A 27128-nucleotide genomic window follows, 5' to 3' on the forward strand; every position below is an offset into this window, starting at 1 on the left:
TTCACTGAATTTATATGCCGCCCGCAGGTCTCAAGGGCAGTTCGCAGAATGAAATCGGAATATAAAACCGCAAAATTGCACCATCAGAATAAAAAGAACAACCCCATAGAACACACACACACACACCCCGGAAAAAAACACCCCAATATTCTGACTCCTACAGAAGTCGGCAAGATTATTTAGAGCTGCAACGTTCAGCCCCTTTAAACCCCAAAATGCATTTTGTAATCTTTCAAGATCTGCTTGTGAATTGCCCCGAGATCTGTGGGTTTGGGGCGCTCTATGAATTCAACAAATAAATAAAATACCGTACTTTTCAGTGTTTTTTTAACCCTAAAATAATGTTCAAAATCTGGGCTTGCCTTATACACGGATAGTATCTCCCCCCATTTTCTTAAACCGGAGTCCCCCCAAAATAGGGGTGTCTTAGGGACGTCTTATAGACTGAAAAATACGGAAATAAAAATGAATAAATCTGGGGTGCAGCAGGTTGGGCGGGGCTCCGGTTGGCAGAAGGCACCCCTGGCGCTACAAAATCTAATCTGGCTCTTTAATTATGTTTGCTAACGCTTTCTCCCTCCCCCCCTTTCCCCCCCTCTTCCTCTTTGCACCCCAAATTCAGACGGACAGCCGAAAAAAGTCCGGAAAGTTCCTCCAGGACTTCCCTCTTCGGTAAGCCATTTTTCCGTTTTACTCTCTGGCAAAGGCGGCCGCAACTGGGATGTGTTTTTCCCCCTGTGTCGTCAAAGGGAGGGGGGCGCTAACAGCCTAGGCCCCCCATTGGCCGGGCTTCTGTGATGTCACCGAATGCCTGGTGGGTTGCAAACCTTAGGGATGCGGTGAGTTTGAGAGGGAAGCCCTTGCGGTGGGCAGGGCCGGCCGGAGACATTAGGGTACCTGGCGGGGAAAGGTGGGGCGGGAATTAAAGCTCTATATCGGGACCAAGGTGGGAAGTGGGGATCCCTTTCTGGATCAAGGGATCCCAGACCCTGAGATCTCTTTTAGATGCCTTTCTCTGTGTGCCTCCCCCAGGAGAGGTCCGGATGGGGACAACTCGAGAGCAGGGCCTTTTTTGTGGTGGCTCCCTTTTGCAAAATGCTATCCCCAGGGAGATTAGGTGCCAGGCAAAAAACATTCCTCTTCTACCAGGTCCCCTTTGAAATGTGTTTTATTTTTATTTGGGTTTTTCGTTTTTATTTCGACGGCATATTTTCTGTTTTTAACGTTGCGGTTTTATCTCGCAAACCGCCCTGAGTGCGATAGGGCGGTATACATTATTATTATTATTATTATTATTGTTATTGTTATTGTTATTGTTATTGTTATTATGCTTCTTTGCTTGAGTTTTCTGTTTTATTTTCCGGATATAGAGAAGGGGGTATATGTCCAGAATTTTGCAAAATTTTGGGGGGGGGTGCTTAATGAAACCCTCAAGCCCTGCAACCGCCCCCCCAATCTTATCCCCCTCCCCAAAAAAAGACATTAGAAGGCAACGGCAGCAGAAAATTCTTTTTTCCTCCAATTTGAGAACTGCATAGTTATTTTATTTTCCCTGGGAAGAGGGGAAGGAATCATAATTTTTTTGGGAGACACACATTGCCAATTGGGGTACCCCAAAAAAAGACAGAAGGCAAGTCTGCCGAGAATTCTCCTTTCTCCGATTCGAGAAGTGCATAGTGATTTTATTTTCCCCGGGAAGGGGGGCAGGAATCTCCCTTGCTTCAGTTTGCAGAATTTTTTGGGGGGGACACTTTGCCAATTGGGGTACCCCCCAAAAAGACCGCAGAAGGCAAGCCTGCAAAGAATTCTCCTTTCTCCAATTCGAAAACTGCATAATTATTTATTTTTTCCCAGGAAGGGGGGCAGGAATCACCCGTGCTTCAGTTTGCAGAATTTTTTGGGGGGACACATTGCCCATTTGGGTACCCCAAAAAAGGCAGCAGAAGGCAAGCCTGCAAAGAATTCTCCTTTCTCCAATTCGAAAACTGCATAGTTATTTTATTTTCCCTGGGAAGGGGGGCAGGAATCTCCCTTGCTTCAGTTTGCAGAATTTTGGGGGGGGACACATTGTCAATTTTGGGGTACCCCAAAAAAAGACCGCAGAAAGCAAGTCTGCAAAGAATTCTCCTTTCTCCGATTCGAGAACTGCATAGTTATTTTATTTCCCCCGCAAAGGAATCATCCTTGCTTCAGTTTGCAGAATTTTTTTTTGTGGGGGGGCGGAATGACAACGCATTGCCATTGCATGCTCAAACACACCATCCTGTTTGCAGATTCCCCTTATATTGGGGTTTTCTCCCTTTGCACCTCCCTGTTTTTGAAGCTGCTCTTTTTTCTCTCTCCCGCTGCCTCTACCCTCTTATTTTATTTTATTTTGGGGGGCCTCGCCCCTCCTCCTCCTCACCCCCCCATCCCCGCACAGCTGCCTGCAAATCTGGCAGCCTGCCAAGCCCTGGCAGATGGCACGGAGCTATTATTCGTGCTCCGCTCCCCGGCTCCTGCTATGTAATCAAATTATAGGAAAAGGCAATTTGCCGGGTTTCTTATTCTTTGCAGACGGCTACGGTTCCCCCCGCTCAGACTCCCCTCTCTTTTTTCTCCCTCTTCACCCCCCCAACCCAAAAAAAACCCTGCACCTCTCGCTCCAGTACACAGAACACGCTGCAGGGGGGGAAATGTGGGGAGGGGGGGAGATCGTATTTTTATTTTCTTCCCTGCAAAAACGTCCCCCTCCAGTTGGGTGGTTTAAAAAAAATAAAATGCAAGATTATAATTTTTTTAAAAGGCTGTTTAGCATGGGTGCAAGATCCTTTAAAAAAAACCGTGATCGGAACTTGGAGGGTGTGTGTGTGTGTGTGTACGGTTTTCGAATCGTTTATTATTATTATTTTCCTGGTTCCCTGCAAATTTGTCCCCCCCTCAAGTTGGGTGGTTTTTTTAAAAAAAGAGGCAATTTATTTAAGGCTGTTTAGCATGGGTGCAAGATTCGCATCATCAAAACTTGGAGGGGGGGCGTGTACGATTCTGGAATTATTATTTATTATTATTATTTTTTCCTGGTTCCCTGCAAATTCATCCCCCTTGAGTAGGGTGGGTTGTTTATTTTTAAAGAAGAAGCATTTTTTTTAAAAAAAAAGCTGTTTAGCATGGGTGCAAAACTTGGAGGGGGGGCAGCGAACCGTTCTCCCCACTCCCCCCCCCCCCGGTGATATATGCAAAGCAAGCGAAAGATCCACGTCATTTTAAAAGAGTCTGAGAATCTTCCCGGAGGCCTAAATTCTGCTCCTTTTGAAACTCTGACGCCAGTTTCGGTTTTGTGGTTTTTGGGCGTCTTGAAATCGGTCATTTCTGAATGTGCAAACCCCCCCCCCCGGGAATTGGTTCCCCCCCCCCCGAAAAAACACCCTGGGTGCGATTTAAGAAGGAATGAGGAGTGCATAAAGGATCCATATTAGGGCGGTTCATAAAAAACTTTTTTTTAAATGCCTCCTCCAAAGGTCTTCTCTTACTACACTAGGGGTTATATAGCTATATATGAAATTTCATGCGTATCGGTTAATATCTTGACCCTGCTCCCCTGAACTGCAATTTCAGCCTTCACAACATAGGAAAACGACAAAAGTAAACAGCTGTTTTATTTTATTATTATTATTATTATTATTATTATTATTATTATTATTATAATTATTAGATCTGTGAGCCACCAATTATTAATAATTTTTAAATTGTTCTTGATGCCCTGCTCATTGGGCTGGGTTGGTCCTCTAGGGGGAAAAGGGGGGAGGACACATAATAATAATAATAATAATAATAATAATAATAATAACAACAACAACAACAACAACAACAACAACAACAACAACAACAACAACAGAATAAAACTTTGAAAACTCCTTGGCCCGGGAATCGCTGGTTCCTCCGGAGGTGGTCGGGATTTGCACTCGGCACCGACTCCGCAGATGCTGCCGGCTGGGGATTAAATGGGTGACGACTGTTTTTCTATCTTTTAACAGGTATATCCACCCAACTCAGGTGACGACTATAGCAGGGAACCGGCCAGCTACCCCCCATCCAAAGCCCCCAGCACTGTCTACCCTGGAGCCTTTTACATGCCAGGTACGACCCCCCTGCGAGGTGGACCTCCAGAGCATGGGGATTCGAGTCGGGGAGGGACCCTGACCCCAGGGGCCAGGAGGTGGAAGCATTTGTGGCCCTCGGGCTGTTACTGGGCGGCAACTCAAAGTGGCCCTCGGGAGGGTCACTGATGGTTCCCAGATCTGCCCTAAAGACAATTTTCCTTCTCTCTCTCTCTCTCTCTTTATCCCTTTCTTTCTTTCTTTCTCTCTCTCTCTCATTCTCTCTCTCTCTCTCTCTCTCTCTCTCTCTCTCTCTCTCTCTCTCTCCCTCCTCTCTGTCTCTTTCTATCCCTTTCTTTCTTTCTTTCTTTCTTTCTCTCTCTCTTTCCCTCCCTCCTCTCTCTCTCTCTCTCTCTCTCTCTCTCTCCGTCTTTCTCTCTCTTTCTTTCTCTCTCTCTCTCTCTCTTTTCCTCCCTCCTCTCTCTCTCTCTCTCTCTCTCTCTCTCTCTCTCTCTGTCTTTCTCTTTCTTTCTCTCTCTCTCATCTCTCTCTTTCTTTCTTTCTTTCCCTCCTTCTCTCTCTCTCTCTCTCTCTTTCTGGACTCAGCTACACAGCTGCAAGTAAAACACTTTAAATGTGTTGCAAAGCACAAAACACAAAAGCGACACTAGATGGCGAAAGCAACCTATGCTAAATTCAATGTAATTTCCAAAACTTTTTTTTAAAAAAAACCCATTTTCACAGAGAACAAGAGCTACAAACATTTTAATGAGGATTTCTTCCTCTCCTTCCTCCCTCTCTCTCTCTCTCTCTCTCTCTCTCTCTCTGTGTGTGTGTCTTTCTTTCTTTCTATCTCTCTTTCTGGACTCAGCTACACAAATGCGACACTAGGGGGCAAGAGTGAGCTATGCCAAATTCAATGTATTTTTTTCAAAATTAGTGAAATGTATAAATTTGAAAAGCATAACTATTTAATTTTTTTTAATGGAGAGGAGAAAAGAAACCCTCTTTCTTTGTCCATGTTTCGCAGATGGACTTCACAACTCGGCGGATTTGTGGAATTCCTCAACCTCCATCAGCCAGTCTAATTACGGGGCCATTCTGGGAGCGTCATCCTCTCCTCTCCCGCAATCCGGCAACTTCAGCAGTCTTCATCAGCACGAAAGGATGGTAATGGCACAGATTTGGGGGGGTATAGGGATGCGGGTGGCGCTGTGGGTTAAACCACAGAGCCTAGGACTTGCCGATCAGAAGGTCGGTGGTTCGAATCCCCGCAATGACGGGGTGAGCTCCCGTTGCTCGGTCCCTGCTCCTGCCAACCTAGCAGTTCAAAAGCACGCCAGTGCAAGTAGATAAATAGGTACCACTCTGGGGGGAAAGGAAACGGCGTTTCCGTGCGCTGCTCTGGTTCACCAGAAGCAGCTTAGTCCTGCTGGCCACATGACCCGGAAGCTGGACGCCGGCTCCCTCGGCCAGTAAAGCGAGATGAGCGTCGCAACCCCAGAGTCGGCCCCGACTGGAACTAATGGTCAGGGGTCCCTTTACCTTTACTACTACTACTACTAATAATAATAATTTATTATTTTTACCCCACCCATCTGGCTGGGTTTCTGGGCGGCTCCCAACAGAATATTAAAAACGCGGTAAAACTTCAAACATTAAAAACTTCCCTAAACAGGGCTGCCTTCAGATGTCTTCTAGAAGTCAGATAGTTCTTTAGCTCCTTGTCATCTGGTGGGGAGGCGTTCCACAGGGCAGGCGCCACCACCAAGAAGACCCTCTGCCTGGTTCCCTGCAACCTCGCTTCTCGCAGGGAGGGAACCGCCAGAAGTCCATACACACAAAATTTCCCAGATATAAAGGTAAAGGTACCCCTGCCCGTACGGGCCAGTCTTGCCAGACTCTAGGGTTGTGCGCTCATCTCACTCTATAGGCCGGGAGCCAGCGCTGTCCGCAGACACTTCCAGGTCACGTGGCCAGCGTGACAAGCTGCATCTGGCGAGCCAGCGCAGCACACGGAATGCCGTTTACCTTCCTGCTGGAGTGGTTCCTATTTATCTACTTGCACCCAGGGGTGGTTTCAAACTGCTAGGTTGGCAGGCGCTGGGACCGAACGACAGGAGCGCACCCCGCCGCGGGGATTCGAACCGCCGACCATGCGATCGGCAAGTCCTAGGCGCTGAGGTTTTACCCACAGCGCCACCCGCGTCCCAGATATAGCCCGATGAAAATGATCGAATGGCAGCTAAAATGTCCAGGAATCTTCTGGGGTAATTTTACTAAGAAACAGGTTGACCCTTTTGTCCCCTTACAGAACTACCCCATGCATTCAGGAGAAGTGAACGGCGGACTCCCTTCGGTCTCGGGCTTTTCCTCAGCCTCCAACCAGTACGGAGTCTCCAGCCACACGCCCCCTATCAGCGGGACAGAGAGCGTCATGGGTTCGTATCCAAACCCTTTCCTTTTTATTTTATTTTTCCTGTTGTTGCTGATAATCGAGGATTGCATTCCAGAAATTTGCAGGCCAAAGTTGGAGGCGCTTGTGTTTTCCGTGTGGCATCTGTTGGAACCGTCCCTCAAGTCCAGATGAGGGCAAGACATTCAATCTCGCGAGAGTCAAAGCGCGTCTATATTTTAGAATTGCTAGATTATGCAGAGAGGGTGCCGGGGAGTCAAAATGGGAAGGTGGAAAATAGCCAAACCATGGGCAAAATTTCCTTATTGTGGCCAAGTTGTTCTGATGCTCGATATCATTTAGGCAAAGCAAACCGCCTAATTTGTCAGCGCCTAAATGATGAGTAGCTGTTGTGGTGATAAACCACAAGAGTGAAGTTTTTGATAGACCATTTTAGACCAGACGCTTTTGGGATATTAGACCAGGGGGGATTTGAGTTTAGGCAAAGCCAGAGTTCAGTGTCCTGCACCAGATCCATATTTCTATTGAGCGGAGATTAGCCTCTAGGCGCAATGATGCGTTTGGGACACAGGACGGAACAGAAAAATTGGTTTTGGTTGGACCGCGTCCGTACATCCCTTCTGACGCCTACCGTCGAATCGTAGCATCAGGATAAGGGACTCTCAGGATATCATCTGGCACCATCCAACATAGCTGTCAACGTTTCCCTTTTTTAAAGGGAAACCCCCTTATTCCGAATAGAATCATAGAATCATAGAATCATAGAATAGAATCATAGAATCATAGAGTTGGAAGAGACCACAAGGGCCATCGAGTCCAACCCCCTGCCAAGCAGGAAGCACCATCAGAGCACTCCTGACATATGGTTGTCAAGCCTTTGCTTAAAGACCTCCAAAGAAGGAGACTCCACCACACTCCTTGGCAGCAAATTCCACCGTCAAACAGCTCTTACTGTCAGGAAGTTCTTCCTAATGTTTAGGTGGAATCTTCTTTCCTGCAGTTTGGATCCATTGCTCCGTGTCCGCTTCTCTGGAGCAGCAGAAAACAACCTTTCTCCCTCCTCTATGTGACATCCTTTTATATATTTGAACATGGCTATCATATCACCCCTTAACCTCCTCTTCTCCAGGCTAAACATGCCCAGCTCCCTTAGCCGTTCCTCATAAGGCATCGTTTCCAGGCCTTTGACCATTTTGGTTGCCCTCCTCTGGACACGTTCCAGTTTGTCAGTGTCCTTCTTGAACTGTGGTGCCCAGAACTGGACACAGTACTCCAGGTGAGGTCTGACCAGAGCAGAATACAGTGGCACTATTACTTCCCTTGATCTAGATGCTATACTCCTATTGATGCAGCCCAGAATAGGATTCCTCGCACGAAAGGGGGAAAGTTGACAGCTATGCCATCCAATCCGAAACCGGACCGGACCCTGCTTAGCATTGCTAACGTGCGCCGGCAAATCTCACTATCAGAAAACCGAATTTCCCAGCTGCCCTGATGTCCGCAAGGAATCAGGGAGGGGGGCGGTTTATTTGCAAGAACCGGGGCGGGGGTTCCCCGCAGGTTTGTGGTTTTTCCCAAAAAAGTTATTGGTTTTCCAAAAAAATTTAAACAAACAAACAGACATACATCTTAACTGTACTTTATCCAATCTTAGTAACATTGTTAAGTGATTCCCCCGGCTGAATTTCAGTGTACATCACTGTAACGGTTTTCCAAAACCAATTTTCTCATAAAATTAACTTAATCCCTTAACATCTTTCTTTGTTTCCATTTTGACTTTAAACATATTATTCTCTAACGTCACATATTTAAATCCTAAGCCTATCTGGTATTTGCAAGTTTTTCCAATTAAGTTATCTTAGCATATTTGGATAAATAGTCTTCGAATTTCATCCGTTCCTTCTGGTACTCCTCCTCCTCCTGGTCGCGGACTCTTCTGGTCCAGTCAGCTAGCTCCGAAAAGTCCATCATCTTCATCTGCCATTCTTCCACTGTTGGGACTCCTTATGTTTTCCAGTTCTTGGCTAACAAAATTCTAGCTGCAGTTGTGGCACAGAAAAACAATCTAACATCTTTTGGGGGGCAATTATAAACCTAGGTTCCCCGCAGGTTTATTTCCTTTCCGTCACCTGTCTCAGGTGCAAAAAAACCCCCACTCTTCTGGCCTTTTCCTTCTGCCGGCACTCCGCCCCCCCACCCCCACCCCTCCCATTCTCGTCCTTTCCTGCTGGATGTAGGTTAATCTCTTGGGGAGTGTCAGAAAGCCATTAGTGCTACGGAAATAGATGCGTTTGGGTCTAAGCCGCTGTCTAGGGGCCGTCGGACGCTAATGCCTCCCCCCTTGTACGCCAGCCGCAAGCACACAGTCTCCCTCTGCTTGGGAATTGGAAGCCAGTTTATTTTATATACCGTATTTTTCGCTCTGTAAGACGTACCCGACCATAAGACGCACCTAGTTTTAGAGGAGGAGAACAAGGAAAATAATGTTCTCTCCCTCTCTGCTCAGCGCCTCTCCAGCAAACCGGGAGGAGAAACAGAAGGTTTATTTTATATACCGTATTTTCCGCTCTATAAGACGCACCCGACCATAAGACGCACCTAGTTTTAGAGGAGAACAGGAAAAAAATATTCTCTCCCTCTCTGCTCAGCGCCTCTCCAGCAAACCGGGAGGAGAAACGGAAGGTTTATTTTATATACCGTATTTTCCGCTCTATAAGACGCACCCGACCATAAGATGCACCTAGTTTTAGAGGAGGAGAACAAGGGAAAAAATATTCTCTCCCTCTTGCGATCCTTCTTGCTCTCCTGGCTTCAGCAAAAGCTGTGCGGCCTGCATTCGCTCCATAAGACGCACACACACATTTCCCCTTACTTTTTAGGAGGGGAAAAGTGCGTCTTATACTACGAAAAATACGGTGTATATATATAATATGATTTGTGCTTTCAGCACGCCTGTCTTTGCCACAGGGTAACCGGACGGCGTCTTTGCAGGGAGAGCGATGCATTTTTTTCATTTTTGCACCCGGGACGGTGGAGGGTGCTTGTCTCTGAGCGTGCAAATTCCACACACAGACCCGAAAATAAAGAAGCAATTGTGGGGTGAAATGCAGACCTGTTGCACGAGATGAGGAGGAGGGGGTTACTCGGATAGGGCGGGAAGGGGCGTCGTGGTCTGATCAAGGCTCGGAAGGGCCAGGGGCTCTGTTGTGAGAAAACACACACACACACACACACACACACACGGGTGAAGGGGCCTGAAACGCAGGACGTGCTAATCTCCCTCACCCTGCAATGAACCTGTTGCAAAACCTCTCTTGCAAAACCCCGGTGGCTATTAATCTCTCTTCTCTTCTTTTCCCTCGGCTTTTATTTTTGCATTTTCGGTTACGAACCTTCGTTTCTCTCCCTATAATATTCCATTAGCTCGACAACCGGTGCAACAACCTAATAACGATGGTGATTCTCGATTGTGACCCTGAAATGTCTCTAGTTATTTCCTATCCTGTTTTTCCCTGACATCCTAAGTTTCCATTTGGTTTTGCTGCGATGTTTATCTCCCTTTTTAGCCTTTGGGCAACGGGTGTTCCTAAATCCAGTTCTCTTAAAAAAATGCTTGGGGGGTACTCTCGTTTTGACTCAAGAAAACCACCCTTTTATAGTTCAAATCGGGGGAAATAAATACAGTAAATGGACAAAAGTACAGAGATTCACAAAATACGTATTTTTTGCTCTATAAGACTCACTTTTTCCCTCCAAGAAAGTAAGGGGAAATGTGTGTGCATCTTATGGAGCGAATGCAGGCTGCGCAGCTATCCCAGAAGCCAGAACAGCAAGAGGGATTGCCGCTTTCACTGCGCAGTGATCCCTCTTGCTGTTCTGGCTTCTGAGATTCAGAATATTTTTCTTCTTGTTTTCCTCCTCCAAAAACTAGGTGCTTCTTGTGGTCTGGTGCGTTTTATAGAGTGAAAAATACGGTATATAAATTCAATGAGTAAGAGTAAGTTTCCGAGCCACACTCAAAGTCCGACGGATTTATTACGGGTGCAAGCCCAGAGGCCACGATCCGTTTCGGTCCCCCGAGCCTTGCATTCCCCCAGGGGAAAAAAAACCCACTGAATAAATCTATCCTTGCATGAGTATTTAAAATGAATCGGGCCTGGTCGAAGCAGCCGCCTCGGGTCCACATTTCCACGGGCGATTCTCCTTTCGCTTGTTCGCGCGTTTTCCTCCTCCCTCACCCTCCTCCTTTCCTCTTGTGCCAGGTAACCGAGGAACCACTGCTGGAAGTTCAGGAGATGCGCTTGGCAAAGCATTGGCTTCGGTAAGTCCCAAAAAGTTTAAGAGAAGCTTTACCTTTTGGGGGAATAAAAGGGCTCACCCTCTATTCTTTGCCTGGCTCCCGGAAAGAAGACAAAAAACCTTTTTGTTGTTGTTGACTTTGTTTTCTCCTTTTTCAGATCTACTCCCCAGATCACTCTAGCAATAATTTCTCTTCGAACCCATCCACACCGGTGGGCTCCCCTCAGGGAATAACAGGTGAGTTTTTTGCATTTATTTATTTTTGCAGGGGGGGTGGGTTTATGTAGCAACCCTAGAACAGGTCATCATCTGTTCTGAAGCAGGCTTTTTAAAAAGAAAAAGGCTATTGCAGTTGTACCTTGGTCCTCAAACTTAATCTGTTCCGGAGGTCCGTTCCGAAACCAAGGCTTGCTTTCCCATAGAAAGTCATGCAAAACGGATTAATCCATTCCAGGCTTTTAGAAACAACCCCCAAAACTGCAATTGAACGTGGATTTTGCTATCTGACGAGACTGTCGATCCATAAAATAAACAGTGTACTGCAGTCATGCAATCAGTCCACCAGTAGCTGAACTGGGTTCCACGCAGTCACAAAAAAAGAGCCGCAAAAACAGAAACACAAAATAAAAAGCAAAAACAGACAGACCGCACTCAAATCGGAAGCGTAACACTCAAAACGGAGCATGTTCGGCTTCTGAAAAAAGTTCGCAAACCGGAACACTTCCTTCTGGGTTTGCAGTGTTTGGGTTCCAAGTTGTTTGAGTATCAAGAGACCGCTGTAATTGCATTTTAGAAGGGAACTTTGCTCAGGCAAAACGTTCAGCACCTGTTGGGTGCTGGCGTTCATTTTAATCTCCTCCCCCCCCCCTTAAATTTAATTATTTTTGCACGGTTTTACACTGCAGCATTTGATTATTATTTTGACCGACAACGTCATGGCTTAGCTCTCTTCGCAAGCGGCCTTGAGGTTGCTTTTTAAAGTTTTAAGTGTTTTACGAAAGAAATCTCGCCAGCGGCAGAGTCCTCCGTGTTTTCTCCTGGGCCCCTGGCACCAACTCTCTTATTTTCCTTCTACCCCAGGTTCTTCGCAGTGGCCCCGGGCTGGCGGACAGGGTGCCTTATCCCCAAGCTATGAAGGGACACTTCATACTTTGGTAAGATTCCTTCCGGTTCCCCTCCGCTTCCGGAAAAGGGAGCTTGTGACGTGATTCGTAGACTCCTAGAATCGTAAAATTGGATCATCCGGCCCAAACCCACTCTGATGTGGGAATAATAATAATAATAATTTATTATTTATACCCCACCTGTCTGGCTGGGCTTCCCCAGCCACTCTGGGCGGGTTCCAACCAAACATTAAAATACAGTAATACATCAAACATTAAAAGCTTCCCTGAACAGGGCTGCCTTCAGATGTCTTCAAAAGTTTGTTCTGTTTGACATCTGGAGTGAGGGCGTTCCACAGGGCGGGTGCCACCACCGAGAAGGCCCCCTGCCTGGTTCCCTGTTACCTCGCTTCTCGCAGGGAGGGAACCGCCAGAAGGTCCTTGGAGCTGGACCTCCATGTCTGGGATGGACAATGGGGGTGGAGACGCTCTTTCAGATATACTGGGCCTTTGAGGCCGTTTGGGGCTTTCAAGGTCAGCACCAACACTTTGAATTGTGCTCGGAAACATCCTGGGAGACAATGTAGGTCTTTCAAGACCAGTGTTATGCTGTCTCTGCGGCCGCTCCCAGTCCCCAGTCTAGCTGCCGCATTCTGGATTAGTTGTAGTTTCCGGGTCACCTTCAAAGGCAGCTCCACGCAGAGCTCATGGCACTAGTCCAAGTGGGAGATAACCAGAGCATGCACCACTCTGGCCAGACAGTCTGTGGGCAGGGAGGGTCTCATCCTGCGTACCAGATGGTGCTGCCCTGGACACAGAATTGACCTGCACCTCCATAGGCAGCTGTGAGTCCAAAATGACTCCCAGGCTGCGCACCTGGTCCTTTGGGGGAACAGTGACCCCATTCAGGACCAGGGAGTGCCCCCTGTCCCCCAAGAACAGTACTTCTGTCTTGGCAGGATTCAACCTCAATCTGTTTCTCTTTCGGCTTGAACACGGGACTCAAACCCACAAACCTGAGATTAAGAGTCTCTGGCTGTAGCTACAACCGTCTGACTTTTAGACAACATCTGAAGGGCTGTTCAGGGAAGCTTTTAATATTTGATGAATTATTGTATTTTAATATTTTGCTGGAAGCCGCCCAGAGTGGCTGGGGAAACCCAGCCAGATGGGCGGGGTATAAATAAATTATTATTATTAGTATTAGTATTAGTATTAGTATTAGTATTAGTATTAGTATTAGTATTAGTATTATGAACCCCCTGCAATGCAGCAATCTCCGCTGAGAGATGGGCACCCACCCTCTGCTTAAAAACCCCCACCACGTTGAGTCGGAATCTCCTTCCTCGTCCCTTGGAGTCGTGGGTTCGAGTCCTACCCTCCGGAGCAAGGAGGAAACCAGCTTGGCTGATACCCTTTCTCGTTTCTCTCCCCCAAGCAAAACAAGATGGAAGACCACTTGGACGAAGCCATCCACGTCCTCCGGAACCATGCGGTGGGGCAGAGCAACCACAGGGATATTCACGACTTGCTGGCGTCGGCGGCGTCGGCTCACGGCACGACGGTGGGCAGCCTCAGCCAATCCTTCCCTCCCGCCTCTGTGTTGCCAATCGCCAATAGGCACTCAAATCTGGTAAGGGGCGAGACGAGGCTGCCAGCCCATCCTTTTGCTGTTTCGGAAGCTCTTGCGAGGGATTTCCGATATATGATAATATTTTATTCTCTCTTTTTCCCCTGTAATGAAAGTTGGGTTGCTCAAACCGTTATACAGTGGTCCCCTAGTTCTCAAACTTCATCCGTTCCAAAACCAAAGCGTTCCAAAACCAAGGCAGTGCTTTCCCACAGAAAGTAACGCAGTACGGATTGTTCCGTTCCAGACTTTTAAAAACAGCAATCGAACATGGATTCCGTTCCAAAAGCAAAGCGTTCCAAAACTGAGGCAGCGCTTTCCCATAGAAAGTCATGCAAAATGGATTAATCCGTTCCAGCCTTTTAAAAACAACCCCTAAAACAGCCATTGAACATGGATTTTGCTATCTAATGAGACCGTTGATCCACAAAAGGAAAGCAATAATCAGTGCACTGTACTATAAAATAAATAAGACAGTATTGTAGATGATAAAAATTAAAATTACATTTTTTTTCTTTACCTGCACTGATGACAGTCATTGCTTGGATGGGGGGCTTTTATCCATTTCCGCAGTCACAAAATCAGGAGCTGAACTAGGTTCCACAGTGTCACAAAAACAAACGGACCGAAAAAGCCTCAAAAACAAAAACGCAAAATAAAGAGCAAAAACAAAAGCGCCAAACTTCATCCATTCCGGAAGTCCGTTTGACTTCTGAAATGTTCGGAAACTGAGGGGCAGCTTCTGATTGGCGCAGGTGCCCCGGAAACAATAGCCGACTGCCGCGTCGGACGTTCGGCTTCCGTAAAATGTTCAAAAACCAGAACACTCACTTCTGGGTTTTTGGCGCTTGAGAACCAAGGTCCCACTGTCACAAAATGTGTAAACTTGAGAAGTATAAATTTGTTGCTTAGTGGTGTCCGCCTCTTCGTGACCCCCTGGACCAGAGCACGCCAGGCCCTCCTGTCTTCCTCAGCCTCCCGCAGTTTGGTCAAACTCATGTTCGTAGCTTCGAGAACACTGTCCCACCATCTCGTCCTCTGTCGTCCCCTTCTCCTTGCACCCTCCATCTTTCCCAACATCAGGGTCTTTTCCAGGGAGTCTTCTCTTCTCCTGAGGTGGCCAAAGTCTTGGAGCCTCAGCTTCACGATCTGTCCTTCCAGTGAGCACTCAGGGCTGATTTCCTTCAGAATGGAGAGGTTTGATCTCCTTGCAGTCCATGGGACTCTCCAGAGTCTCCTCCAGCACCAGAATTCAAAAGCATGAATTCTTCAGTGATCAGCCTTCTTTGTGGTCCAGCTCTCACTTCCATACATCACTACTGGGGAAACCAGAGCTTTAACTATACGGACCTTTGTCGGCAAGGTGATGTCTCTGCTTTTTAAGATGCTGTCTAGGTTTGTCATTGCTTTTCTCCCGAGAAGCAGGCATCTTTTAATTTCGTGGCTGCTGTCACCATCTGCAGTGATCATGGAGCCCAAGAAAGTAAAATCTCTCACTCAGCTTCGTATAAATAAAAACTATTAAAAAATAATAACGTGTGGATCTCCCTTTGTTCTTTCAGGTGGCGGGGGGCCATTCGGAAGACGGGATTCCCAGCAACCCCACTCTCCTCCACAATCACGTCCCTCTCCCAGCCCAGCCCAGCTCGCTTCCGGACCTCAACAGAGGCCAGTCTTCAGATGCCTTCAGCGGTAAGGTTGAGTGGCGGGTTTCGCCACACCGTCCTCTCTCTGATCCAAGGGGCTCAAAAGTCCTGGCGTCCTTGCCGGGGCAACCGAGTGCCATCTATCCAAACCCCCTTGAATTGCAGGGATCGCAGCTAAATCTGCGTTCTGGTCCAGGAGATCGTTAGGGTGGGCGATATATATAACATTGGCCGGAATTCACCAGGCGCACACCGGCTGAAGATGCCCAGGTGGCGCTGTGGGTTAAACCACAGAGCCTAGGACTTGCGATCAGAAGGTTGGCGGTTCGAAGGTTGGGGAACCATGGGGCAGGGTCCAGGATGCTCAGATTTCTGAGACCTCCCCTTTCATGATGTAACCGTGATGTATGAGTGATGTAGTTTGGGGGGTGTAACATGGGGATTGGAAGGGACGCGGGTGGCGCTGTGGGTTAAACCACTGAGCCTCTTGGGCTTGCCGATCAGAAGGTCGGCGGTTCGAATCCCTGCAACGGGGTGAGCTTCCGTTGCTCGGTCCCTGCTCCTGCCAACCTAGCAGTTTGAAAGCATGTCAAAGTGCAAGTGGATCAATAGGTACCACTCCGGCGGGAAGGGAAACAGCGTTTCCGTGCGCTGCTCTGGTTCGCCAGAAGCGGCTTAGTCCTGCTGGCCACATGACCCAGAAGCTGGACCCCGGCTCCCTCGGCCAATAAAGCGAGATGAGCGCCGCAACCCCAGAGTCGGCCACGACTGGACCTAATGGTCAGGGGTCCCTTTACCTTTACCTTTTAAGCTCCAGCTGTCCTTTGTCCACAACAAATTGCCACTGTTTTTTTGTGTTGAATATATGCTGTATGGTCATTGATGGACCTAATGGGAATCTCAAGCCATATATAGAAAGGGGCAAACCGGTGATATTTTAGGGAGCAGGCTAGCAGGCAGGGGCCATTTCTTACCTCCTAGGAGCCCACACAACACAAAACACTGTTGCTGTAAGTAGGTTTTATTTTATTTGTTTTTTATCTTATATTTTGGAAATGTACATCCAGTGGTATTTTCCTTTGAATTTTTTGGGGGCCCCAAGAGAGCAGGGCTATAGCTTGTTTAGTTTATACGTAAATCCAGCAGTCTTCGTAGCTCCATCCTTATTTCGGACGTCACGATACATCAGTATGTCACGATATATCAGTATATCGCGAGGCTGGGCAAACACACAGAGCTTTATTGCGGTCCCTAGACCCCGAACGCATTATGTGTAGCAGTGGTGGCCAAACTTGGTCGTCCAGCTGTTCGGGGACTACAGTTCCCATCATCCATGGCCACTGTAGCTAGGATGATGGGAGTTGTAGTCCCAAAACAGCTGGATGGCCACGTTTGGCCACCACTGATGTACAGGGTGTTGTTAACCCTTCGGGTCCCTTCCAACGCTACGATTCTCCGACATCCATCCCTGTTAACCCATTGAAATAAAAGTTTCGGGTTTGGAGGGAGAAATTTCGTAAAGAAAGGCAAATTTCTAGCTCTTGCGCTGCAGCAGACGTGCCGAGATCTCGAAGGCTCCGGTCCCCTGCCTTGTCTCTCACTTTTGCCCGTCTGACTCCCTCTTCAGGCTTGACAGGGGGCCTGGGACGGGCCAGTGTCTCGTCCGGCACCAGCGAGATCAAGCGTGAGGATAAGGAAGACGATGAAAACACGTCGGTGGCCGACAACTCGGAGGAGGAGAAGAAGGAGCTGAAGGCGTCGCGAAACCGAACAAGGTGCTCATTGAACAGGTCTCAGCCCTTTCTCTGTTCCCTTTCCGGGGGGGCGGCAGCACAGGGAGACCCCCAGGATCCTAGGCCTTTGGGGCAGCCCCTTGACGGATGGGAGGTCAGGGGGGGGGACGACTTGGTGAGCAGGGATGGAAAAGCGAGGAAACCAGCTCGCTTCCAACACCCCCAGGAGAGACTCGCTTTTTTGGGGAAAGGGGAAGAGCAGGATCGCCCTCCAAGCTTTCTAGGGGCAATGACATTTTGCAGCCCTGCTGACGAACCTATAGATGTTTGCATGGACGTCATGTGTGTGTTCATTATTTATTGCCTGTGTCCGTGTTTCGTATTTTGCTCCCTGCTCACGGGCGGTTTGGGTAGGGTGGCAAAAAGGCGCTACATTCGTCCCCGCAGCCGCGAGCTCGGTGGTTTCCAAACTGTGTCCCGGGAGTAACTGCCCCGTCTCCTGTCCCAGGAGGGAGTTCTAGGGTGGATGGAAGAGCCATAGCTGTCAACGTTTCCCTTTTTTTAAGGGAAATCCCTTTATTCTGAATAGGATTCCTCACAAGAAAAGGGGAAAGTGGACAGCTGTTGGAAGAGCCTTTCCGCAGCACTGGTGGGAATCAGATTTCCCGGACGCTTCACCCGAAGCAAACACCCCCCTCTTCCAAGCATCTCCCGGGGGCTTTTTGGTGGTGGGCACGCACCATAAATAAGCTTTCTTGTACTAGCCAGAGGCCATGGCAAAACCATACAAACCGTATCAGAAAAATACCGTATTTTTCGCTCTATAAGACGCACCAGACCACAAGACGCACCTAGTTTTTGGAGGAGGAAAACAAGAAAAAAAATATTCTGAATCTCAGAAGCCAGAACAGCAAGAGGGATCGCTGCGCAGTGAAAGCAGCAATCCCTCTTGCTGTTCTGGCTTCTGGGATAGCTGCGCAGCCTGCATTCGCTCCATAAGACGCACACACATTTCCCCTTACTTTTTAGGATGGGAAAAGTGAGTCTTAAAGAGCAAAAAATACGGTAAATACTTCTACAGTTGTACCTTGGTTCCCGAACGCCTTGCGACCCAAACATTTCGCCTCCCGAAACACCGCAAACCTGGAAGTGAGTGTTCCGGTTTGCAAATGTTCTTTGGGATCCGAACGTCTGACGCCGCTTCCGATTGGCCGCAGGAGCTTCCCGCAGCCAATCGGAAGCCACTCCTCGGTTTTTGGGGGCCCAACGGACTTGTGGGATGGGTTCCGTTTGAGAAACGAGGTACAGCTGTACACAAAACCTGCCAAATATCATAAAACGCAGGCTCACACATAAATTGGAGGGTTCTCCTATTGTGTACATAGCTACATAGGTAGTGACCAAAACACCATGGGGGGAAATCTATGGCGGTTCATAGGAAAAATATGAACAGCGTTTGGTTTACTGCAATTTTCATAGAATCATAGAATCATAGAATCATAGAATCATAGAATCATAGAGTTGGAAGAGACCACAAGGGCCATCGAGTCCAACCCCCTGCCAAGCAGGAAACACCATTAGAGCACTCCTGACATATGGTTGTCAAGCCTCTGCTTAAAGACCTCCAAAGAAGGAGACTCCACCACACTCCTTGGCAGCAAATTCCACTGTCAAACAGCTCTTACTGTCAGGAAGTTCTTCCTAATGTTTAGCTGGAATCTTCTTTCCTGCAGTTTGGATCCATTGCTCCGTGTCCGCTTCTCTGGAGCAGCAGAAAACAACCTTTCTCCCTCCTCTATGTGACATCCTTTTATATATTTGAACATGGCTATCATATCACCCCTTAACCTCCTCTTCTCCAGGCTAAACATGCCCAGCTCCCTTAGCCGTTCCTCATAAGGCATCGTTTCCAGGCCTTTGACCATTTTGGTTGCCCTCCTCTGGACACGTTCCAGTTTACCCAGTCAGCTTCTTCCTTTCGGGGGGGGGGTGAATTTCGGGGACACACTTTGCAAACCATCCGGCCCTGGGAAGTGCGGTCGGTGGGTGGGAAATGTTGGGTTTACGGTCGTTCCAGTTATTGCAAAAAATATATAATATTATTGTGGCGGGTGGTGGGTTGCCCTGTGTGTTTTGTGCATCCCTGTTCCCCATATTTGTGCACGACGCGTTCCGGTGCCGAGGTGGGCCCGCGTGGGAAAAAACGCCCCCCACCCACCCACCCCCTTGTCTCCTTCTCCTTTCAAACCATCAGTCAAGATGAGGATGAGGATGACGACCTCCTTCCCCCAGAGCAAAAAGCCGAGCGCGAGAAAGAGAGGAGGGTGGCTAATAACGCCCGAGAGCGCCTCCGCGTCCGTGACATCAACGAGGCTTTTAAAGAGCTGGGGCGCATGTGTCAGCTGCACCTAAACAGCGAAAAGCCACAGACCAAACTGCTCATTCTACACCAGGCCGTCTCGGTTATCCTGAATCTGGAACAACAAGTTAGAGGTCAGTGGAGGCTTCCGATGTGGTGACGTTTTCCAAGCGGCAAGGGGCTGTCTGTCTCGTCTCCCAAATCCGACCCTGGCGCACCTCTCCGAATCCTGCTGACGTTCCCCCCTTCGCCTCCCAACCCCTTGAAACTCTCACGCCTTTTTTTTTTTTGCCGTTTTGGGGTCTCTGTTGTCGTGGGCTTTTAGTGGGTCGTTGTTGTCGTTTTGCTTCTCTCTGCTGCCTTTTCGCACCCCTCGCTTTTCCCATTTTTGTTTTCCCGCGCCGGAAATAAGGGAAAGCAAGCGTTGCGCTTCCTGCATGCCATCAACCCTCACGCCTCTGCTGGGGGGGCTTCCACATTTATCGTTTTCTTCTGTCTCAAACTGCTACACACAGCTACAGTCTGAATCCTTCCACACACCCCAACCATTGCAAAATCAGGTTGATCAATCAAAATTTGTAGGCTTCCGGCGGCTTGCAAAGGTTTGCAAACCAAGCAGTTCCCCCAAAATTCAGCTGAAAATGCCTGTTGCAAACCCCTGAAGAACACTGCAGATTTTGATAATAAACCTGATTTGCAAGGAGAGGGTGGACATCTGTAGTGCTAAAGGGCAGCTCTTTGGGGCTCTGAATTGCTGCGTATCAAAGACGAGAGGTGTTTTTTGTTTTTTATTTTTCCAGAGAGGCGGAAAGATCATGTAGGTTATGCGCAGATCCCACCGGGTGCCTTTCCAGCAAATCCCTATGTATTTTCCCAAAACTGTTGGCTTTTTTCATCCAATTTTTGCACGGGGCAGGGGCTTGCTTTTAAAGAAATGCCGTATTTTTCACTCTACAAGATGCACCAGACCACAAGACGCACCTAGTTTTTGGAGGAGGAAAACAAGAAAAAAAATATTCTGAAACCCAGAAGCCAGAACAGCAAGAGGGATCGCTGCGCAGTGAAAGCAGCAATCCCTCTTGTTCTTCTGGCTTCTGGGATAGCTGCGCAGCCTGCATTCGCTCCACAAGACGCACACACATTTCCCCTTACTTTTTAGGAGGGGAAAAGGGAGACTTATAGAGCAAAAAATACGGTACTCAATTGTGTTTCGCGCCTTGCGGCAGTGAGTTTCGAGACCAGCTTCTATGCGTAGCCTGCTGTTCCTTCCGTTACTGGGGATAGGAATAAATAATAAAACTATTTCCATCCCTTGTGACTTTCGGACTCAGAGAATGGAGTAGGGCTGCCCTCTTTCTAGAGTGCCCTTCGCTGAGCTTTGGAGATTTGCTGAGCTTCAGGGGGCTGCACAAAGCACGCCACAAATTTAATAAATACAAATTCGATCAACAACAATGCTAATCCAAACAAGTTCTCCCGTCCGCACGAGGATTTCCTCTTGTGGAGCGAAACTTCCCCGTCCTCCCTCCGTGAGTTTGCCTCCGTACCCTGCAGAGTTAGGGGAACCCCCCGCAAAACTTTGGGTGTGTGTGCGAGAGGGAAAGATCCATCGCGCGAGAGGAAACCTATTCACATGTGGGACCCCCTGTGTTGCGGGAAAGCCGCTCGGGTTTTTGCTTTAATAATAATAATAATAATAATAATAATAATAATAATAATAATTTATTATTTATGCCCCGCCCATCTGGCTGGGCTTCCCCAGCCACTCTGGATGTCTTCCAACCAAATATTAAAATACAGGAATACATCAAACATTAAAAGCTTCCCCAAACAAGTCATAGCGGGCGCCCCCACATCTTACACCAACGAAAGATGCTCTGGAGAGATGAGCCTGGTCTTTTATTATTACAGCCGTACCTTGGTTCTTGAACATAATGTGTTCCGGAACTCCGTTTTACGTCCGGAAACCAGGACGCAGCTTCTGATTGGCTGTGAGAGCTTCCTGCAGCCAATCGGAAGCCACGCCGGACGTTCGGATCCCAAAGAACGTTTGCAAACACTCACTTCCGGGTTTGCGGCGTTCGGGAGCCAAAACGACCCGACTGCCGAGGCGTTCGGAGTCCAAGGTACGGCTGTATTTTGAAAACCACCCCCCTCTCTCTCTGCAACCTTTGTCCCTCCGTCCCAGCTGCCAAGTTAGGGATGAAATCATTTGCGCAGAGATAGTTGGGGAGCCGGGCAGGGTAGCTTGGCCAGAGGCAAAAACGCGTGCCCATTTCTCTGCCAGGCGGGCACCCGTGGAAGAGAGTCGGGCTGCTTTCCCTTCCTCTCTGCAAATGTCTTTCCCCCCTGCTTGGCCGTGCATGCAAGCCCTTAACTTTTCCTTCCTTGGAATCTGTGAAATGGGTGCATCTTGAGTTCAATGTCTTCGACAGAGGTGGGCGGGCAGAGGGGCAGCGCGCCTGGTTTTCAACCGTACAGAACCTGTGCCCCGTTCTTCTGTTCTGCTCCTTCTCCCCCTGCCATTCTGGAGCTTCCATTAATTTCCCCTTTTCGTCTGCCGCGACATGTATAACTCTTTTATTTTGTTTCCCCTGGTCTCTTTTTCTCTCATGTATACGCTTGGTTTGCTGCCGCCACCCTCTCTGCCACCCCTTCTCTGCTTTCTTACAGACAGACCCCAGCCGTGACCCCCTCGGTGGTTTCAACCCTGCACCTTATACTTGCTGCATCCTTAGAGAGACAGGAAAACCCAGGCGGGCAGCAGCGGGGTGGGGGAAGGAATAGCCTACGAGCAGAAAGGCAGGGGCACCCTCCCCGAATCTTAAAGTCTCTGGCGCACCTCCTTTTTAAAGTTATTATTTCGCCACGTTCCCGAAGGCGACGCATTTGGGACGGGTCGGCCGCTGGCATCCCCTGAGCCGAAACCCGGCCAGCTGAAGAGCTTTCCGATTTGGCCCACTGTCCGGCTGTAGTCTTTTGGCGCCTGTGGAATCGTAGATTTGGGAGGGGGTCCCTAAGGATCATCCAGTCCAACCCCCCGCGACGCGGTTGTCCCAAATGTCATGCCCTCCAGATAGAGGAGTGCTTTTGAAGTCCAGACACAGGCAGGCAGCCCCAAAGGAGCAGCTTTCCCTATGAACACAAGAGAAGGGGATGTGGGGAATCCTTAGAAGAGCACATACATATTTAGAAAATCACAATGCACTGTGTTGGGTGGGGTGTGGGAAGGACCGGGTTGCCGATCCTGTTCTTGCAGGTGCCCCAAAGTGAACAGCCCCCTGAGTTTGACAACAAACCTCCCCACCTGCTCTCCGCAACTGGCAAAACTGCTTCCGATACTGGAAGCAATAGACAGCCAGCGTAACTCGTAGTTATCAATAGCCTTATAAGAACACCAAGGACGCGGGTGGTGTTGTGGTCTAAACCACAGAGCCTCTTGGGCTTGGGTTTGAATCCTGACTCCCGCTGCTCGGTCCCAGCTCCTGCCAACCTAGCAGTTCAAAAGCACACCAGCGCAAATAGATAAATAGGTACCACTCCAGCGGGAAGGTAAATGGTGTTTCTGTGCGCTCTGGTTTCCGTCGTGCACCAGAAGTGGTTCAGTCCTACTGGCCACATGACCTGGAAAGCTGTCTGTGGACAAACGCCGGCTCCCTTAGCCTGAAAGCGAGATGAGCGCCGCAACCCCAGAGTCGTCCACAACTGGACTTAACAGTCCAGGGGTCCTTTACCTTTACCTTAGGGGAGATAGTAGCGCTGTAGTCTAAACCACCGAGCCTCTTGGGCTTGCCAATCAGAAGGTCGGCGGTTCGAATCCCCGTGACGGGTTGAGCTCCCGTTGCTCTGTCCCAGCTCCTGCCAACTTAGCAGTTCAAAAGTATGCAGGTGCAAGTAGATAAATAGGTACCACTCCAGCGGGGAGGTAGACGGTGTTTCCATGCGCTCTGATTTCCGTCATGCGCCAGAAGCGATTCAGTCCTGCCGGCTACATGACCCGGAAAGCTGTCTGCAGACAAACGCCGGCTCCCTCGGCCCGAAAGCGAGAGGAGCCCTGCAACCCCATAGTCGCCTTTGACTGGACTTAACCGTCCAGGGGTCCTTTACCTTTTTATAAGAACATCAGGAGCGATCTGTAAGCGGTGTCAGACCCAAGACCCGTCCATCTGCTGGGATAGCTCAGTCGGCAAAGCACGGGGCTCGTAATCTCAGGTTCGCAGGTTTTCTAAGAATAATAATTAAAAAAACTTGTCTGGGGTAGCTCATCCCAAAGACTAGCTAGCTATGTCGCTACGTGGAGAATCGCTTCCTTTTCTCCAAATCTCCCAGCATCCAGCTTTCTGGGGAACGGACGCAGCGGCAGGACATGTGCCTTGCTTGCAGAAGGTCGCAGGTTTGATTCCCTGTATTTCCTGCTGGGGGCTGGCAGATACTTCCTCTCTGAAACCCTGAACGAATGCTGCCAGTCTGTGCAAACGACACTGGTCTCGATGGGCCGATGGTGGAAGGTAGTTTTCTAAGGTTCGTTGAATGACACCCCCCCCCCTCGCTTTTGTAGCCACAGAGAGGCTTAGGCATTTTCTCCCCCTGCTGCGAATCACAGCCTTTTTTATTTTTTACAAAAGCATGCATCGCTAGCCTTCCCCCTGGAAATTAATTCCCCTGGAGATAAAGGGAAACGTTAAGATTCTTAGTGTTTCAAAACCACCACGTTCTCTTTAGTAATACAATGTTTATCATGTTTCCAATTCCAAGTTGACTTCAAATTAAATAGTTTCATGGGTTGGCTTCCTGCCCCCAACCTCCCCAGTGTTTTCATTTGAACCCTTTCCTGCTGCCTTATATACAGCGGTACCTCGGTTTCCGAACGTCATCCGTTCTGGAAGACCGTTCAGGTTCGAAAACTCGATAGGGGAGCCTCGAAACAGAAAACTCAACGGAAGTTTGACTTCCTATGCACATTCGAAAATGGAATCGTTTGCTTCCGGGTTTACAGCGTTCGGGTTCCGAAACGTTCATCAACGGAGACTATCGGAAACCGAGGCATCACTGTATATATCAAACTCTCGTCTAATATACCCCTCTAATATTTCCCCTTCACTGCTTCTGTCTCAAATCCTGCTTCAGGTTTTGGGTTTTTTTTCCCCCAAACAGTCCCTCCCACCAAATAAACCAGGGGGACTCCGAAACAGCACTGGTTCTGAGTCCGATGTTGGCACAGGTCAGAGTTTTGTGGCGTGTCCAAATTCAGGTCCCGTCCCCCCATCAAGTCCCAGCGGGGGCACAGCTGCCCCCCAATGCAATATGAACTTCCTAGGCAGCTCCCAATAGACTGTGATCTACTCGCAGTATTAAAAAAAATCTGGCAGTGATCTACCCATTGTCGGTGGATGGGCCAAAGTTGTTGCGCATTTTTGGGGAAAGGCAAAGTTGTTGTTGAGCTTTAAGCCACAGTTGTTCAGCTTCCTTCCCCCCTTTTTTTTTGGGGGGGGAGATCTCTGAGGGGTCAAAGGTCTATCAGGAACACCCCACAATTTTCAAGTAGATCACGACCTACCTGTTGGACATGCCTGTCCCAGGCCAACGCATAAGGCAGCTTCGAGCGAAAATTTGCAATCATGCAAACCACATGGAGGGGACACGGGTGGCACTGTGGTTAAACCACAGAGCCTAGGGCTTCCCGATCAGAAGGTCGGTGGTTCGAATCCCCGCAATGACGGGGTGAGCTCCCGTTGCTCGGTCCCTGCTCCTGCCAACCTAGCAGTTCGAAAGCACGTCAAAGTGCAAGTAGATAAATAGGTACCGCTCCGGCGGGAAGGTAAACGGCGTTTCCGTGCGCTGCTCTGGTTCGCCAGAAGCGGCTTAGTCCTGCTGGCCACATGACCCAGAAGCTGTACGCCGGCTCCCTTGGCCTGTAAAGTGAGATGAGCGCCGCAACCCCAGAGTCGGCCATGACTGGACCTAATGGTCAGGGGTCCCTTTACCTTTACCTAAACCACATGGGACCAGTCCGCATCCTCTTGTCGGATGCAGGAGATGCCCTTGGGTACCCCTTTTTTGCACATCGCAGGTGAGGGGAGTCTTGTCCACTTGTGGGCTGGATCCAGCATCGAAATTCTGATGCTCTTTACACCTTTTGAGCGTAGCCGTAGGTCTTTTTTTCTGCCTTGGTCCGGATATCAAATGCCAGAATAGTGGGAGAGATTGATTCTAGGCAACACCTATAGGCGCAATCAAAATTGTTCCAAACCTGCCCCCCCTGCTTGCAAATCAGGTGAAATTCCGCTGGAAAGGCAACTTTGACGGGCTTCTCTTTAAGTTGCTTTTTCAGACGAATTTGGGGAGAAAACCGCTGAGAGCATACGTTGTGCGGGGTGATTTCTGTGGCTTTTGTGGGATTCCGCTCCTTGCAAACAGCTGGAAGTTTGCAGATGTTGATAATAAACGTGGTTTGCAATGGGGGGGTGTTGGATGATTTTGATTGCAAATAATAATAATAATAATAATAATAATAATAATAATAATAATGATACTTTTTCTAAGAGAACAAGGTGAGCTCATGCACCCTTTTCTAGAAAAACAGCACTGATCATTATTAATAATACGAATACTCATCACAACAACCTTCTTCTGGGAAACCCAGCCAGATGGGCGGGTTATAAATAATATAATTAATTGTTATTATTATCTTTTAAGAGCCATTAAACAGTGGAACAGGCTCCCTTGGGATTTGGCGAGCTCTCCCTCCCATTGGAGGTCTCTAAGCGGAGGTTGGGTGGCCATCTGTCGTGGGGTCAGTCTAGATGAGCCCTGGAGATCCCTTCCAACTCCACAATTCTACGAGTAAACAGCACAATGCTTATGTGGCGAATATTTAGGGAGGGACCGCAACCTTGGAGGATTGTGGTCTTAGCCGAGCTTCTCCTCCAGTCGCAGTAGACCTGACAGTTGTGGGGTGGATGTGAGACATTGCCCAGTCTTGACATATCTCACCCCACCCTTTCCAGCTCCGAACAGAGACCCCCCTTGGGATATTCACTCTCGAATCTCCCTGGAGGCAGGACAATCTCCTTCCTTCCAAACAGCGAGGTTCAGATTTCCAAAGGCCAGCACAGTTGGGCTGGGCTGTTATTGAAAAATCCAAAATCAACATCACCAAATAGGGACTCTGGGGTAGCTAGGCTTAGGCCAGGGGTCAGCAACCTTTCTCAGCCGTGGGCCGGTCCACTGTCCCTCAGACCATGTGGGGAGCCGGACACCCCGGAGGATTCTACCCACGATATTTTTATCGGGACAAATTTCAGGAAGCAAAAAGTCGTGTTGGGGAATAAGGCTTTAGAGCAGGGATCAGCAAACTTTTTCAGCAAGGGGCCGGTCCCCTGTCTCTCAGACCTTGTGGGGAGCCGGACTATATTTTCAAAAAATATATATGAATGAATTCCTATGCCCCACAAATAACCCAGAGATGCGTTTTAAATAAAAGCACACATTCTACTCGTGTAAAAACACGCTGATTCCAGGACCATCCGTGGGCCGGATTGAGAAGGCGATGGGGACGGATCCGGCCCCTGGGCCTTAGCTTGCCTACCCATGTTCTAGTAGTGGGTAGTTCCCCAGTCCAAAGCACACATTCTACTCATGTAAAAACACCAGGCAGGGCCCACAAATAACCCAGAGATGCATTTGAAATAAGGACACATTCTACCCGGGCCTTAGCTTGCCTACTCCTGGCTTAGAGAAACTGCTAAGCGACTTACCCAGATCTCGTGGGACTCTGGCTCCCGTCGTGACCATTGGCCATGCTGGCTGGCTGGGGCAGATGGGAACCGGAGTCTAAAAACGCCCGTCCCCGATTTATTGTGTTGC

The 27128-nt window shown here is 48.8% G+C and overlaps 1 protein-coding gene across 12 annotated transcripts in view; it reads left to right on the forward strand.

Annotated features, from left to right (window-relative positions):
- The window catches only part of TCF3 (transcription factor 3), an 88666-nt gene that overhangs the window by 58313 nt on the left and 3225 nt on the right, over window positions 1–27128 (forward strand). For 5 of the 12 annotated variants that reach the window (XM_053372886.1, XM_053372880.1, XM_053372881.1 and 2 more), the window contains exons 8-17: window positions 623–672; window positions 4014–4116; window positions 5107–5246; window positions 6391–6517; window positions 10755–10813; window positions 10950–11028; window positions 11872–11945; window positions 13333–13527; window positions 15087–15216; window positions 16798–16945. In XM_053372886.1, coding sequence (XP_053228861.1) covers window positions 623–672; window positions 4014–4116; window positions 5107–5246; window positions 6391–6517; window positions 10755–10813; window positions 10950–11028; window positions 11872–11945; window positions 13333–13527; window positions 15087–15216; window positions 16798–16945 — 1105 coding nt within the window. Of the gene's footprint in view, window positions 1–622; window positions 673–4013; window positions 4117–5106; window positions 5247–6390; window positions 6518–10754; window positions 10814–10949; window positions 11029–11871; window positions 11946–13332; window positions 13528–15086; window positions 15217–16797; window positions 16961–19157; window positions 19397–27128 lie in introns of all 12 variants that reach the window. The other 7 variants (XM_053372877.1, XM_053372874.1, XM_053372876.1 and 4 more) reach the window with 2 other exon arrangements.

Source organism: Podarcis raffonei, chromosome 18, assembly GCF_027172205.1.
Source record: "Podarcis raffonei isolate rPodRaf1 chromosome 18, rPodRaf1.pri, whole genome shotgun sequence".
NCBI lineage: Eukaryota > Metazoa > Chordata > Lepidosauria > Squamata > Lacertidae > Podarcis > Podarcis raffonei.